The sequence below is a fragment of the Filobasidium floriforme genome, assembly GCF_021052385.1.
Source record: "Filobasidium floriforme strain CBS 6241 chromosome Unknown HD553scaffold_10, whole genome shotgun sequence".
Classification (NCBI taxonomy): Eukaryota; Fungi; Basidiomycota; class Tremellomycetes; order Filobasidiales; family Filobasidiaceae; genus Filobasidium; species Filobasidium floriforme.
Window position 1 is genome coordinate 566750 of NW_025763631.1, and position 16520 is coordinate 583269.

Genomic DNA, 16520 nt, shown 5'->3' on the forward strand with positions numbered 1-16520 from the left:
CAGAAACAGATGACGTACGCAGAAATAGGTATCGGTCATCCGCGGTACACATTGTTCTCACCGAAAAAGCATCCGAGAGGTATGACCTATCTGATTCCGAAGATATTTCGAAGGAGCTGTACAGTATTCAGGTTTGACAGAGACTTGAACGTGCTAGAGTACTCTAGTAATCGGCATCGGAACCGGCTTCATCGTTGACTAGACATCTACACCCTCCCCTCATTTGGTAGTCAGGCGTCCGACATTCCCTTCGAGGACCTGCCCGCAGCATGAACGTCCTCCCCTCGGCGCCAGCCAAGATCCCACATATCCTCCTTTATGCGACAGGCAACCATACCCATCCTACGACCAAACATTCCTTGGGACAATACATCATCCCGAGTTTACTCGCTCGGTTTGGACTACCGGGAGAAAGGGAGTTCCTGAGGCTGGAGAGGAAGCACGATTGTTGGGTCGGTAGTGGGATGGTGCGGGGTCGAGAATTAGGTGCTGGGGATCAGAACGCGGGGTTCAGGTTGACGGTCGCTAAACCTCGTACGTTCAACGCCACCTCACCAAGGTCCCCACCAGTGAGATATTCACTAAGCTAATTGTCCTATACGATCGATAACAAAAGGCGTCCTGATGAACATCAACGGCCGACCACTCCCATTCCTCCTCCGAACCCTCTCCGCCTCTCATCCTCCCCCGACCTACGCTCCTCCAACCTTGATTGCATTGCACGACAATCTGACCCTCCACCCGCTTACCGTGGGGAAACCTCGGTTCGGCGTATCTGCTCAGGGGCACGGTGGTCTATCCTCTATCGAGTCCAGCTTGAAGACGAAAGATTTCTGGAGGCTAGGTCTGGGGATCGGAAGGGGTGGAAACGCACCTGGCGATGGAGGGGTAGTCAAATGGGTCTTGAGCGAGCTGGGGAGGGACGAAAAGGTGTTTTGGGAGGCGGAAGGCGTCGATCGGGTGGTACAGGTTGTGGAGGAGATGGTGGACAAGTTGAGACGGGGCGATGCAGGCAAGGGCAAAGGCAAGAAGTAACGTGGGTTGGGAGAGGACAACGTTTCCCTGGAGGAGTACTTGCCCTGCATCGGATTCGGCTCGAATTTCGCTCCACTCACGGATGGAGTGTTCATCCTTTACCGACTCCTCCAACTGCAGCCCGCAAATCGAGGGATAAGACCTGAGGCTCGAAACGGATCGTATAGTCGAGCTGTGCTCACTAAGCTGGTAGAGCCCGCTTCCGAACGCTCCGATTATATTCGTTGCAGGCAGTCAACCCTCGGAGGCGACGGCGACCACACACGCCGATACGGCAAAGGCGGAGCATCCGTTTGCGACGAATGTGCCCGAGAACGCACGGCAGCTGGACGTTGCGATCCGCCTCACCTCTCATGGTCGGTGCGGGTTTGACGGGCGCGATACGTGGGAAAACGGCTGGAAGCCAGAGAGCTCGAGAAAGGCCACCACAATCCTCGCTTCATAGACGAAGGGACGGCAAGCGGAAATTTCTGCATTCGTCCTGGAGCCCAACTTGAACGGAAAGTCCTTGAGGACTGGCTTTGACTGCACTCGAGCTGTGTTCGAACGGAACGTAGGAGAGGCCCGAAAGTCTCTTTCCTGTTCAACGCATCTATATATAATTGTTCAAATCGGTAGTACGCCGTCCCAGCATATCTGTAAGGTAGTACAAATACAGTCCCGTTATGCCTTCGACCTAGACGATGTTCCTTAAGCCTTTACTGCAGCAAAAAACTGGTCTGCAAGGCGAGTGAGTCCAGCGGAGTGATACAGAGTTGTTGAAGCCGTCCAAGCCAAGGCTCGCTGACACATGGAGATACAGAATGCTTGGTACCTTCGCCGGCGATATTGTGTGGGCGAAAGTTCCGTCGTGAAATTTGTGTAGGTACGTCGCACAACCTGTCTAGGCTTGCGCATCGTGGAACCACAGAACCGAGTAGACGATCGAGAACGCTCCGTACATGGCACACAGGAGGACCGAGATGAGCTATAAGGCAGCAATATACGGTTTCAGGGTTCGAGTTAGCTAGACGAGCTCTTTAATGCACCGATTTGAGCCAAGGGAGACTCACCTTCCTGGTCCCGTTCTCGATGAAATGCTTGCTCTTTGCCGAATTCTTGTTCATGTTCTCTACCTCACCCAACTTGATCAAGCTGTTCAGCCTGACCCCTACCAACACGCAACTCAACACCCCAAAGACCAAGCAGGTCAGGGCCCAGGGGAAAAAGTGCGGTCGGGCGATCCGAGAGTACTTGTTGGTACCGTGGGTGGGGACGAAGAGGGGGACGAGGACGATGGTGATGCCGATGGGTACAATAGGAAGGAGACCTATTCCGAGCTTGGCCTGGTCGAGACGGACTGCGCGCACATGTGAGGGTATATCAATATCGGTTCTAACATCATGATCTACAGCAGACCCGGTGACCCCACACTCACTCATCTCATAGACCTCGATCCCGAAAGCCGCCAACAAGAACATCCCACACAACACCGCCAACCCGAACCTAAAGCCTGCCTTGGACTGTCTCTTTTCCCGCTCGGCACGGTAAGAATGGATGGCCTCTCTATTTACCGCCGAGGTGTTCTTCGAGGTGTAGTCTTGTAAGGGCACGTCTGCAGGTGAGAGTGTCGGATTGCAGGAAGACAAGGGAGAGGGGGATGAGACGAGGATCGAGCTTGTCAGCAACCGTTTTCCTCATCGAACAGGAAGCTCTCGAGCGAGAACCACCCGGACTCACTCTCTTCCCTCTCCCCCGGGTGTCGTTTCCGGATGGCGAAACACACGAAGAACATGAGGATCGCGACGAGGGGAGCGAGGGGGACGAGGAAGACGTCGGTCGTACATGTCGTCAAGACCCTGCGATACGGCGTTTCCAGGCAAAGGCGGATGAACGAGGGAGTTGTAAACGACGTTAGTCCCCAATGGGCTGTGTGAGGCAGAACTCGAAGCGAGGACTGACTTTTTGTGGAGACCCTGACGTTGACAAGACGAGGATCGTGTATGGGTCAGATTTCAGGTAGTATCCAAGACGTTGGTGCGACTCACGATACCCTGGTCAGGTCGGTTGCTACAGATACCAGAAGACATCTTCTTGAGATTATGAGGCTATACGACGGTACTGGACACTCGTCTGCTGCTGGAGATTCGTCTCTTCGGTCTCTTCAAGCCCGGGCAAAGAACGAGGATGGTAGGTCTGGTGGATGAGAATCGAACCTCCCTGTCCCTTGTATATCCTGAGAGAACTGTAGTCGTCGAACCTCGTCGACCTCGAATCCTCTTGGCTTCTCCTCCCCCCAAGCCGAGTGAGAACAAGAAGAGATTTCGAGGGTCACTACCGGATGCAAAACACACACGCACACACGGGAAACCGAGCGGGAGGGTCGGAAGTTGATTCAGTTCCGAGATTGCGGTGTTGGCGCCCAAAGGGTGGTTGTCATCCGAGACATGCCAGTCAGAGCCAGAGCTGGCCAGACCTCCAAGTCGGGGCAGGGTGCGTTCATAGTTACAGAAGATGATGGTGTAGCCTGGAATATCTCCTAGCTTGACGTTGAAACGGCTCCCAATCGCTCGAAGGAGGGAGACTGCAGATCGAGACAATCAGGTGACGTAGATCCGGATCGGATGCTTTTCATCATCACGATGCGCCACCCCGCACCGCCTTCGACCGAAGGGGCGCTTGAAGAGACCGATCGCATCTCCCGTTGTTGTCGACGTTTCAGCTCTTGATGGGGATTGAAACGGATGATCATCGGACCATCAAAAATAAAAGCTGTCCAGATTTTATCCCCTCCTCCTCCTGCCTTCATTTGATCAGGCGCTAATCGGTCCAAGTAGATTCCACCCGCCTTGTTTGGTGTTTCATCTCGAACCCCCGCCCTAAGCGATCAAAAGTAAACAAATCACGATCGGCGCAGGAGAGAGGAAGGGTTTTTGATCGAGTCTGATTGTCTGATCGTGTTTGATCAGACATTTGTTGTAGGATTTGTTGTTTGTTTTGATCTCGATCGTCATCACGAGAGCCGGACTTCGAGTATAAGGTCTCGCGGCCGTGAGGAGAGGTCCAGATCTAGGGAGATACATCCACAACCTTTTCCAGATCCACACGTCCTACTTGGCGACAACAGCGATAACGATAACGACAATCACCCCGAACCCAAATTGATATCAGACAACAATTCAACAACAACGATCTCTGCCTCACGACGACGACCACGCTCACCTCACTATGGGCCAAGACGACAGAGATAAAGGCAGAGACAACTCGTACTCGACTCCACTTCCACCTCCTCGACCGTCCTTTAGTTACGCAGCGAGACCTTCGACGGATAGCATTAGGTCATTGGCGGATCATTCCTATTCCCCATTGGTGAGCCCAACCTTGTTCCAACTCTATCGAGTGGCAAGGCGATCTAAACCTGTTGGTCTCGGTGCGTTACAGTTCACCAACGGGCTTTACAATTCTGCCATCATGGACCATCACCGTCCTAACCCTCCTTCTCCTCCCGGTCCAGCCGAGCACCTCGTCAACGTCAACGTATCGAATCTACCGCACCCATCTACCTTTAGCACTCCGGCCAAGAAGAAATCATCATCCTCCCTTATCTCCTCGTTGAGCTCGAAATCGCCTTTTTCGAGGAGGAGGACGAGGAAACAGTCGACCGCTACCGTCACTGACCAGTCCATCAATAGCGTGGGTGGATATGTGAACGGAGCGACGAACACGAACACTCCGGGGAAGAACAGCTTGGCTTCCTCCCAAAGTAGCTTGAAGACTTCGGCCAGTCCGGTCAAGAAGAAGAGCAGTACGAGTCCTTACAAAAGCCCTGCGAAGAAGCATGCCGAGGCGGGGTTGAAGGCGAGTTTGAAGAGGTTGGAGATGGAAAACAGGGCCAAAGGAAGGACGCCTGGCGGCGATGGGGGTGGTAGTGGAATTGGGACTGGGAAGGGAAGGTCGAGTTCGACACCGTCGATGGCCCAAGGAGAGTTCTTCCGTTCCCCGACTCAGAAGCAGGATCGACGAGGCCGGGAAGGAGGGATGTTCGGACCTTCAAGCGGGAATCTTGAAGCTAGTCATACCGCGTGCAGAGGTGACGACGGGGACATCGAGATGATGGACGTCGACCCGGCTACGGACCTACAAAACGATATCGCTGCCCTGGAGACGATCAACGACATCCTCGGCTTACCCTCGGATAAGCCTAGACCGGTACAACAAGTACCCAAGAAGAAGAGATCGTTGCTCGGCTTTGCGGTGAGGGGCGGGAGCAAGGTGCCTTTCGTTGATGACGACGGTAACAAGGCAGCGGGAGAGTCGGTCGGGAGGAAGAGTGGAGGGTGGGTGAGGGCGAGTATGGAGCATTTCTCGTGAGTCGTTCGATAGTAGCATAAATAACGGTTCAACGAAGCTGACGATCGGGTCTTATCAGGCGCGACGCCCCCACGCCTCCACCGATGACCCCGCTCCCCCCTCTTCCGCAGATGATGGACAAGCTCTCCGTCAACGCTTCATCGAACACAGCCGAGTCGAACGACCCGAGCTCCAAGGATTCCAACGGTCGTCGAACCAACCTAAAACCTTTCCGGCTTCGAAGCCTGTTAAACCTCAACATGATGGGCACCCCGAAGAAACAACAGGCGCCGACATTGCAGATGCACGCTTCCCCGGCGAGCTTTATTGGCGGAGGGAGATACTCTCCGGGAGAGTCTCCTTTGGATGATCACGAGCCATTTTCTCCGCCTTTCAACAAGGTTATTAGGAACGACTCGTTCGAAAAGGCCGGATTGGATCTCCCTCCGAGGCCTGGGACTAGCTTGGGATTGTATACCCCTAAGAAACAGATTCCGAACGCCAATCCTCCAGGTCGATCTGGGTCGAATGCGCTTGGGGTGAGTACCAACGCGTCAACCCCGATCCTGGGCTTGCCAACGAGCTCGCACTGGAGCAACTCCAACCCCGTTCAACAGGGAAGAGGGAAGATGAGCATGGGTCCGGGAGGGAGGATGCCGCCGCCTAGACCTAGCTCGCGGCCTTCTCTGGGCCCGGAAAAGGTTCTCGCTGGGAGGCCCAGCTTGAGCGAGAGCAGGGAAAGAGCCTTGTCCCCACCGCTAATGGGTCTACCAACGGGCCAAACTGGGTCGCTCGCCTCTAGGTCCAAGATCCCGATCTTGCCTCGCTCGAGCTCGAATAACATCTTGTCCGAACGATCCAACTCGGACAAACGGGCTGGCAAGGTTTTTGCCGACAAGGCCGAGAGTCCGACGGACGGGCTGCCATTCAAAAACGGTGACGGATGGAGCACCCCCTACCCGCCGAACGAGACTGTGGATGTCGAAATCGGGAGGTCCGACATGGGTTACCCGTTCCCGGCGATCCCCAAGATCAAAAGCCGATCGTCCAGCCGAGCTTCTATTCTCGACCCGATCAAGACGAGAGAACCGAACAAGACCAGTCGAAGCCGCTTCGACTCGAGCGCGTTCGAATATCAAGCATTCGAGACCGATAACCTCGTCTCGAGGTCTGCTGCGGCTGGAAAAGGATCCAGGGAATCATCACCGCCGTTATCGGGCAAATCGGGTTACGAGACGACCAAGTCGAGCGGGTTCTTGTCCAGCAGGCCTGGGTCGAGGATGGGGGGTACCATCGATGAGCTGAACGAGGACAAGGAGAATAGGTCAAACAGTAATCTGAGGAATAATAAGGTTACAGGAATGAGTCTGGGCCGAAGCCGGCCTCTTCCCGCTGTGTTTGGAGATCGTGAGACGATGCGCGGATGAGTTCCCGGTCGATTCTGGTAATCTCGATTTCTCCCCTCATTATTATCTTTCTATCTATTACGTCTCTACTACCTAGGTGTCCTACTCACTGTAAACACGAAATCTGCCTCACCTTCCTTCTGCAACTTCCTTGTAAACCTTACTGAGTCATAATCATACCAAACGTAATCTCGGTCGATTGACGTCCTCCAACCTGAAACGTCATGCCCCTCATCGCTACGTGCGCGTCGCCCCCCATTTTGTAAACAAACATCCCAAGTCGGACATTGTCGTCGAGCCATGGTCACCGTGCATGTGCCTTGGCGATGTCATATTTCGTCCATACCTTGCCATAGATACCTCATTACACTACCATTAGACGCCATTCAGAGCAGTCAAATACTCCAAAGGAATAGCTCTACTTCCAAAATGCCGGACGCCTCCACGCCGCTCAACGAGGACAACGTAGCTGAAGCATTGCAAGCGATCAAGGATGCTCGTAAGTTGCTCGAATACGGCTGGCTAACTGATAGGGAGTGGAAAGCTGACGACGCAATGTATTGGTGCTGCCGCAAAATGTAGAGCCTCAAAAGAAACCTGATATCGTACAAGTCTTTGCTCTCCGATTGGACGCAGGTCCAGAGGCGAGTCACGGAATGTTCTGATAACACAGATTGTTCTCGGCTCATACTTGTCTCCTCGGTCCTTTAGCTTTCGACGACCTCGATTGACGCCGTCACACTCTCCATCCCGCCACTACTAGCCTCTCCAAGTCCGGCTCTGTTGACGCCTGTCCTATTCTCTCTCATCCCGGCTCAGATCAAGCTGGTTGCCGAGAACGACGGCACACCACAGAAGGATCGAGCTCGATTACTCGTGCAGACCTTGTTATCCCCGCTGTTGGAACGTATGAATGACGCCAAGGATCGAGTTCATACGCCTGCCGTAGACAACGTCGTTGCCCTGGGTTTGGCCATCTACAGTACTCCGACCAAATTTGGCTCAGAGTCAGTCACCTCGGACAGCGCCGGGTCAACAACGACCACCTTGAACAAGGGAAAAGAAAGGGAGACGGTCCAGCAAATGTACGAGAGATTGCTTATCAACACGATGGAGGGAAAATCCCCTCGAGGAAAGGTTGGCGGGATGAAGGTGGTTGTCGGGATCAGGGAGAAGAGAGGAGCTTTGAGCTTGAGACCGTTCATGCCCTTGTTGGCGGGCTATCTGGAGGATGGTGACAGTGCCGTTCGAGAAGGTGCACGAACCGTGAGTAGTTGCATCTCCTCGACGTTTCCGTGGACACAAGAGCTGACCGGCAGAGCTGATCCTAATGTCATTTCGCCGCAGAGCTTGATATCCCTACTTTCATCGCCATCTACGCCTCTTTCAGCTAGAGCAGAGTTGAAAAAGCTTATGCAGTCTCGAAATATCAAGACCACGACTATCGAATCTCTCTTGGATCAGATCAACAAGGCAGCCGCTCAGCTTGCCAATGGTGGATCTCGACCTAGCCCGAGTCGGAACGTGAGCGGTGTATCGATGGGAGGATCCAAATCGAGAGTGGCCTCGAGCAAGAGTGTAGGCATGATGGACGATGTGGAGATCGCGCCAGTATACGTGAGTCGATATAAATCTCGCCGACACAGTACGTCACTGATTGAAGGCCGCGATCTAGATCTCGACACAACGAGAGTTGGAGAGCGAGTTCGCTTCCTTCTTGCCGGCTTTTGAGGTACGGCGCGCTGCTCTCGAGCACTTTCTGGGTCCAGATCCTGATACTTGTCTGCCTGTTAATGGTACAGGGCAAGGAGACCGAACACAACTGGATACAACGAGAAAGGGCAATAACGCGGGTACGAGGAATGCTCGTCACTGGCGTTCACCGCCAGATGCAGGCAGCTTTCATTTCCACATTGCGGTCGTCATTCATGAGCGTGTCAACCAAAGCAGTGAGTCGGACTCTTGGCAGATATTTCCTAAGAGTTCATAGCTCAACGTTCCCGTCTTATAGCTCGCCAGTCTGCGAACGACCTTGTCGGTCTTGACCATCGGAATGTACAATGATCTGCTCGATGAGTTGAGCACGGCTTTCGATCCGTTGGTCGATTCCATCTTGTCTCCCTTGGCCAAGCTCTCAGGTGCAACTAAAAAGATCACGGCGGAGAATTCGCAAAACACGGTGTCATTGATCATCAAGAAGACTACATGTCCACCAAAAACGTTTATACCGTTCCTTTCGCTCGGTGTCCACGAGAAGGCACCGCAAGTACGTGGTTACTACGCCAGACATTTAAAGGACTACATCGAGAAACATAACGCAAATCGGGGTCAGGCTTGGAGTGGCGAGCACATCGGCGGCGTGATCGAGATGTTGAAGCATCTTTTGGGTGACAGTACGCCTTCTGTTAGGGAAACCGCACGACAAGCTTTCTGGGCTCTCAACATCCGGTATTCGAACGAAGCTACCAATCTGCTGAACAGTCTCGACGATGGGGCGAGAAAGCAGCTGGAAAGGGTCAAGCCAGCACCCGTGGCGGCAGTAGTCGAACCCGTCATCCCGGCTACAACTAATGTATCTGCACCTACGGCCACCAAGGAGCGCAAGCCAGTCTCGAGCATGATGGCAGAGATGAAGCGAAAGAAGATGGCAGCGATGCGAGCGTTGGCAGCTAGCAGGTCTTCTAATGAGGACTTGCTGCTTCCAGAGACGGACTCGAACTCGACGGCACCGAGTTCTCCTCTACGGCCGGACTCTACCCCGCCTGTGCAGAACACACAAGCTGGCGAGGAGCCGATCAGTGCGCCAGTCACGGGGACCCGATCGCCTGCCAAAGCTTTTCGAGTATCGCTCTCCCGGCATGATACACCACCTCGTGCTCAACCCAAACAGTCACCGGCTGTTCCAGCCCATGTTCCCCTTCCAGAATCTCCTATCCTCATCGATTTGGAGTCCAGGAGGAACCGACAATCCTCCCGAGTCGTCTGCCCGCCGAGACCAGCACCAAATCCCTTTGAGGATGTCTTCACTTCCCCCACTCCCCCTCCCGCTGCATCGATTGATGCTATACAGGCCGAGTTGGCCAGTCTAAGATTCGCTGTCGTAGACACTAGCAGCACGTCGTTCCCAAACTTTACGGATCGGTCCTCGCCGCCAAGTCAGACTGACATCACCGTGCTTGATACGCCGGCAATCTTACCTCTTGCTCTCACGGTTCCTGAAGCGGTTCAGACCGAAGAGATCATTGCCAGCGAGAGCGAGGAACACGTGGGCGAGCATCTCCCAGGCGGGGTGGCTGAGCCGATCCAAACGCCAGCCACAACGGTCAATCCCATTGACAACCCGGGAACCACAGACTGGAACCCTGCAGCTCAATCCTACCGTACGCCACCGTTCGCGGATTGTGCGACCTGGTTGGAAGCTGTGCGTGTCGAGGAGATGCTTGACTTTGATCAGGAGCGCCACGAAGCCGCATTGGCCTTGCATCGAAACGCCAAGTCAACCGGCACCGTAACATCAGACTATGTTACGGAAGTGTTTCGGGGGCTCGTGCATATCGCGCATGGCCGCAACAGGTCAGCTAGTGATATTACAGATATCGACGGTATACGGAGACTTTTTAATCGCGAAGATGCTTTGAGACACACGGCGGGAGTGGAAGAGGCTGTAGCTGACCTCATCGAGGTCGTTAATCAGCAACTGAATCGCAAACAGGTCAGCAGCCGTCTGAGGTTAATCGTGAGGGACTGTTATTGACAAGTTATCTGCCTTGATCAGGACGCAAGATTGCTCGATTCTTACCTCATCCTTCTATGGGAAGTTTGCGTCAGACATCGTTCGCTTTGTGATCAATCAGATCATTTGGTTTTGTCTGGCCTGTTTGGTCTATATCAAGCAGACGAAAGTCGGGTGAGCTTTGATCTCGAATCGTTGTAGCTCGGGTTGATGCTTATCAGCAGAGCTACACTAGATGCGACGCCCAGCTGCAGCTCTACTGGCCATTTGGGGTCAAATGACTGCAAATCCTGTCGGTCTGTTGCTCAACGAAATATCGGAAGCGGATTCTCGCTTGCAAGCAGGGACCCAGGACCAGTGGAAGGTTCTGTTCTTCTCGACGATGGCACTCGCTGTACTAGTGCTGCGCTTACCCGGCGCCGTACTGCGTGAACAATTGCCACGAATGAGGAACCTGATCGTCTCGGTAAGCCCCAATTCGCCTGGGATTGTTTCTGCGATGCGTTATCGCCAGATCTGCTGATCACGAACGGCATCTTGTCGCGCAGGGAATGGGGGCCTCCAATATCGCTGCACGACAAGCAGCAACCGTCCTGATCGTGGCGATACAGGCTAATATCAGGGACCGAGCTGTTCTATTCGAAACGCTGCCAGGTCTGACGGACCAGCAAAAGGACTTGGCCACCTACATGATCAAGCAGGATCTGCCTGATCTCGACGAAGAAGCGATCGTCGCGGCGTCGAAAGTCGAAGGCGGACTGTCTAAAGCCCTCAGACGGCTAAGTGCGATGAAAATTTAACGCTATAGCCTGCTCAAGATCGACGATTACCAGTACAGGCACCGAGCGTCTAGATCAATCTACATCATGATAGTACATTATGATACATATCCTCACCCTAGGATGAGGCCAATAAGTTTGCTACACTATCTGCTTGCCGACGTCTGCCAGCCATTCGCTCCGCATCCGCGCCTGTCAGCCGGGTAGGCTCGGGAGTCCACCGCGCCAGCTTTTCAAGCATGATCTTTAGGTTTCTGGGACGCACTTGCGCATGCGATGCTCTAACGCTGGGATCGCTGACGTATAACTGCACCGAGTCGCTCAGAATGAGGTTGATAGACTATCACGCCAAGCTTTTAGTTGAAGAGTATTTGCCGTACATACGCGATCAGCCGACTTACGCCTTTGATTTCGCCGAAGACCTGTCCTAAGCCAACAGCCGCCTCGTCCAGGCCCAGACTACCCATCTCGCGCTCAACGAACTCGATGTCATCCAGCAAATTCTTGAAAGCCTGTTCATTGGCTTTGGGGATATCTTGCGTCACAAGAAGGTTCTGTGAGGAATAGATGAAGTCAATACGATGACGGAGATGTATTCAAGGGGCCACGATTCGCACCAGCAACCCGTCCCGGACGTGTTCAAGGGCGCCACGATAGGCTCTACCCCTGACATCCTCTCTCAAGCCGATCAAGACAGAATCTACATAGGCTGTCAGAAAGGTGATCATCTCGAACAGATAGGTACTTGGTTCCCGTTTCGTGTTTGCGTCGAAGTACTTGAAGCGGATCATAGTTGATTGTCGTTTCAAGCCGGGAGTACTTAGGACCGATTGGGGGCGGAGTCCTGGTCCTGGCGAAGCGGGGCGACTGTTTCCATGATTGCCGCCAAAGCCCATTGCTCCAGCAAAGGCTCCGCTCATGAACCCACCCGATGAGGCGGGTGCCGCAGGTTGTGCTGTTGCGGAAGAGGTAGCCGCAGCCTGCTGCCTAGCTTTCATGACCGTTTCGCTCAGCTTGGGCGTCCAATCAAACTCTTCCCAACCCATCTCGAAGAATTGATCTAGCTTGTCAGCGATTATCTTGTCGATCCTGGATTGGGCGAATTCAAGGGTAGACTGCAACGAAGCTCCCGATTGCAGCGTAATCAAGGTCTGCGAATGGGTGTGGGAATGTGAAGACGGATTACCAGACCTGTTGCAGGTGCCAGGGGTCAATGTCAGGCAAACGCCCGTCCCCCCGATAACGGATTTCACATACTTGAGATCCACTAGCACGCTTTCCAACTCGTCGACCGCGACGACGAAGTGCTCCACGTTAATGACGACTTGTGCAACTTGACTGAGGTTCTTCATCGTGTTGACCTTGTCGCAGATATTCTTCGAGACATGGGAAATGAGCAGACCGTCCAACGACTGTAGTATAGCACGTTTTCAGCGACTCTGTGATGCCACGGAGTTGAAAAGCAGGACTTACCCGGCGCAGCACTTCATCGATACCGGATCGTCTATGCGGAACACCTTCCACAAATTGATAAAACTGGTCCACAAAATTTCTGATGTTGATGCAGCACATGGGGAAAGTTTGGGAAAAGGGTAACGCTTGGGGGAAGCCCTGACTGAAATACAATCACATCAATCAGTTCTAATCACAATTATATCCGCTTATTGCCCAACTCACATAGCGATCTGCTCTGCTTCACCTGTAGCTAGCCAACAGGCTGATACCACTTGATCAAATTCTTCCTGGTTCTGAACCATCATCGGTTGGTTATCATCTTCCATCACAATCTACCCGATATATCAAGGTAAGCTTGCCGCTCAGTCCGAAGATCAGAACCTGGGAGACTAACTTGATCGAACTCAGCGCTGAACTTGCGCTGTAAGAGGTTTGAGTATCGCTCGAACAGCGTCATGAGCAGTCGGCTCAAAGCGCTGACGTCAAACCCGTACCCCTGAGATCGAATGAAGGGGTGTCAGGCGGAGATGCAGTATCTTTATCTTGAAGCTTGCACTCACTTGCAGCGTCTGTTCAAAAGCCAGTACGACCGGCTTGACTGCCAGGAACGTCTCAAGATCTTCACAAGTCTTGAGACCTTCGCTCACGATCCGGGCGATTCTGTCACACATCTCATCCCATAAGAGATCGACCTCTTGCGAGGTCCGGAAATCCCGACATATTCGCAGGACTTGTTTTTCGATAATAAAGAACCCGACGAGATCTTCGAGCAGAGGTTGCAAAGCAGTCTTGATACTGGAGGCATTAATGGTAGATCTCTGCGAGAAGATAAGGTTGGCTTGTTGCTAAAAATGGTCGTACGGATCGTCAATACCACGGGCTCGCTGAGATGTTGTCTCGCGATGCTGACCTTTCTATCTTCCTGATAATTGCGCTGCAGTTCCGGCCGACATTCCAAAGCATTGTAGATATGGATACACTGTAGCAGAGGTCGCAGATCTACCTGCACCTGATCATTATTGAGAGGGTCAACTGGAACGGGTTGCACAGTTAAGAGGGCAAGTCAGGCCTGGAACCACTTCAAGCGGTCAAAGTCACTTACACTCCGTTTTGTCGTTGCTCGCCAACTCGATCGGATCCCCGACTCTGATGTGTCGCAATCCTGGGTCCCGGTCCTGTTTTGACTTCCATTTACGCATCCTCGTCTCCATCTGAATCAGTGCCAGTCGCCCTACTTGAGCCGAAACCTCTCGCATGTCGAGCAACCAATTTTTTTCGGAGGCTGTAACAGCGGATTTTATTTCGGCGTGTAAGGAAGGGAGCGACGACATGATGTGCTGGAAGAAGGGAGTTTCTGAGATGGCTGATGGCGGTAGAGTTTGGAGATCCTCCATAGCCTTTTTGAAGGCGACGAACAGCATAGTCAGTACCATAATAGGTTGAGATACCTCGACCGGACGACTTACCCTCAGCGCGGCAAAGTGCTTTCCCTCGTTGATCATATCGCGAACCCGGTTGACAAGATCCAGCACCCTTAAGCATGTCTGCAGCGTATCGATAGCCTCGTCAATGTTCTGAGCAATCTTGCGCTGCTTGAGGAGAGCTCTTTTCTATCGATTCGGTAGCTGAGCGAATTAGCCCGGGGGACGACACACTTTTGTTGTAATCGAACAATCGACCGAACTTGCCTTGTCTGTAAGGGCTCTTCCCACATCTCCCATCTGCCCATCAAGCTCGCCGATACGTCGCCGCAAATGGGCGGTTCCTTGACGAACCGAAAGCAAAGTGCTAACGGAAGAGACAAAGTCCTGTACAGGAGCCCTTTCGTCGTCAGGTCGTGGTCCAGCGATACATACGAAGAGTGATCTATCTTACCTCGTAATTGTCTCCACATATTTCCTCGATCTGCTTCTCCTTTTCCTCTACGAATCGGTCGAGGCTTCGCAAGTAGACCTGCTCTGTGCTCGTGTCCTGAAGCGAGACCACCAATGGAGCCAGTGCTTCTAGGTTCTCTTGGCCCCCAGTGGCAGGGATAGAAAGCTATGGACATCGTGTTACTTGATGAGCTTGGCCTCGGTCGCTGCACACCTCTCTCGACAAACCTGGGAGAGGTGAGTTTCAATCTCGGCGTTCGTATACGTCGGGCGTTTCTTGGACATGACTACCGGATCGTCGGGAGCTCCGAGCTGAGACGGGGTAGCTCTCAAGCTTTGGGTATGAATATATCTATTCCTGCTGGTTACGATTAGAATGTACTGCTACAAGTTGAATTTGACACTTTGGAGTTTCTGGCTGAAGCTGATGAAGCTGTCTTTGACCGAGTTGCCTAGATCGGCGCTCATCATATCTCGGCCGATGCCGTAACAGGCTGAACGGGCATATCCATCCCATGCGACGTGATGTACAAGTATATACAGACAGGTCTTGGGCTTACTCTACCCAAGTATTCTACAATTGCCACATTCTCTAGTTTCTAACTATCTTATAAGGGTTCGTCGACCTGTTCTGTTTCCGTGAGATGGACGTGGGGGCGTAAGGAAAGTGGATCATGCGATACGAAGCCGTGACGCATGGCGATTTGTTGGGGGTATGTGAGCGGCGTTCGCTCTTTTTGTATTCGATGGCGAAAGAAAGAACGGTTTCATCCTTCAGTACGCCAGACGATCGAGCCTTTGTCGTCGTAGACGGGACCGGATGCGTGTTGTTGATGGTAACCTGCGTTGGAAGCATAGTTGTATGCTGGCTGTCGATGAGGATCCGCCATCTGGACGGGCTGGTATCCTTGGTGGGGTGGAGCATATCCAGGCTCAACGTGACGGTATTCTATGAAATGCCCGCCCGGAGCGATCGGTGTGATAGGTAATGGCCCAGATAATGCATGCTGTTGGATCGAATTCGAGCTCGAGCTGGATGTCAACGTGCCAGCCGAGCTCATGGTCTCGGCCGGAGAAATATTCATGCTAGACATTGACGTGGTGAACGGTCGCATCGGCACATGGACGCTCTCACTAGATTGTCGCCTGTCCGGTGTATGGGAGGGCGTTCCGTTCGCCGGCGTATCCGCCCCAGCCATCGCATCGTCTGGCTGTTGCATCGGTGTCAAGCCGAAAGCAGATGCGGCGAGGCTAGTAGGTCGATTGCCTCGTCGGCTTGACACGCTCGATGTCGAGGACTGCGTACGATGTAATGTCGTAGGTCGACGCGGACTAGGGCTGACACCGGCCACCCGTGTCGACTGAGACCTTTGCAGGCCAGACGTCAAGGTTCTCGGTGCCCGTCCCGAGGATGGGTCGATCGAGCCGGCTTGGGAAAAGTCAAATGGACCGTTCCGCTGGGGCGAAGAACGTGACCGCTGACGACTGTGCAATGCGGACGAGACGGTGCTGATGTCCGAAATGGAGCCGTGCAAGCCTGCGGAATCCGGGTCATTCCAACCGACTGGATGCGACCGCTCGCCGTATTGGTTGCTGCTCATCTGCAAGCTAGGGTGTCCAGAATCCATGGATGCCAACGTCGTCGAAGATTGTGATCTCGACAGTTGACCATTCATGGGAGAGGCGTAGCCCGACGTATGTGCGTAACCGCTGCTAGGTTGCAAGTACAAGCCGTGTTGAAAAAACGTCGGGAAAGCCGGTGTTACCGCACTGCCAGGAGTCGCGGAGCCACTGTATGACATCGGGCTGCCTTCGTGAGAAGAACCCTGCTGCATACCATAGGGACGTCTTCTACGCTCCTTGAACTTGTCGAGCCATTTAGCAGATGCTTTAAACCGGTCCTCGCCGA

General features: G+C 53.3%; 4 protein-coding genes across 4 annotated transcripts; 2 read left to right on the forward strand and 2 right to left on the reverse strand.

Moving 5' to 3' along the window:
• Window positions 1-178: 178 nt before the first annotated feature.
• HD553DRAFT_25894 (peptidyl-tRNA hydrolase) lies at window positions 179-1186 on the forward strand. Its single transcript, XM_046177389.1, has 2 exons — window positions 179-534; window positions 617-1186. The coding sequence occupies exons 1-2, from the start codon at window positions 270-272 to the stop codon at window positions 1033-1035; spliced, it is 684 nt and encodes a 227-aa protein (XP_046036891.1). The 5' UTR covers window positions 179-269; the 3' UTR covers window positions 1036-1186.
• Window positions 1187-1725: 539 nt separating this feature from the next.
• HD553DRAFT_25837 (uncharacterized protein) lies at window positions 1726-3362 on the reverse strand. Its single transcript, XM_046177379.1, has 6 exons — window positions 3063-3362; window positions 2977-2990; window positions 2755-2873; window positions 2453-2629; window positions 2088-2374; window positions 1726-2002 (listed from the first exon to the last, which is right to left on the reverse strand). Exons 1-6 carry the CDS (start codon window positions 3102-3104, stop codon window positions 1919-1921), a joined length of 723 nt encoding a protein of 240 aa, XP_046036892.1. The 5' UTR covers window positions 3105-3362; the 3' UTR covers window positions 1726-1918.
• An 880-nt stretch (window positions 3363-4242) lies between these two features.
• Window positions 4243-6791, forward strand: HD553DRAFT_349910 (uncharacterized protein; the record flags this gene model as incomplete). Its single annotated transcript, XM_046183492.1, has 3 exons — window positions 4243-4383; window positions 4456-5381; window positions 5444-6791. 3 exons carry the CDS (start codon window positions 4243-4245, stop codon window positions 6789-6791), a joined length of 2415 nt encoding a protein of 804 aa, XP_046036893.1.
• A 4609-nt stretch (window positions 6792-11400) lies between these two features.
• HD553DRAFT_271619 (putative rsec15) lies at window positions 11401-14899 on the reverse strand (the record flags this gene model as incomplete). The annotated part of the gene is made up of 15 exons (XM_046177722.1): window positions 11401-11622; window positions 11684-11836; window positions 11900-12058; window positions 12284-12433; window positions 12527-12694; window positions 12756-12897; window positions 12960-13069; window positions 13132-13233; window positions 13298-13582; window positions 13648-13769; window positions 13840-14134; window positions 14204-14347; window positions 14417-14545; window positions 14613-14777; window positions 14840-14899. Coding segments are annotated over 15 exons (2406 nt in total), but the record flags the coding sequence as incomplete, so codon positions are not given.
• Between the last annotated feature and the right edge of the window lie 1621 nt (window positions 14900-16520).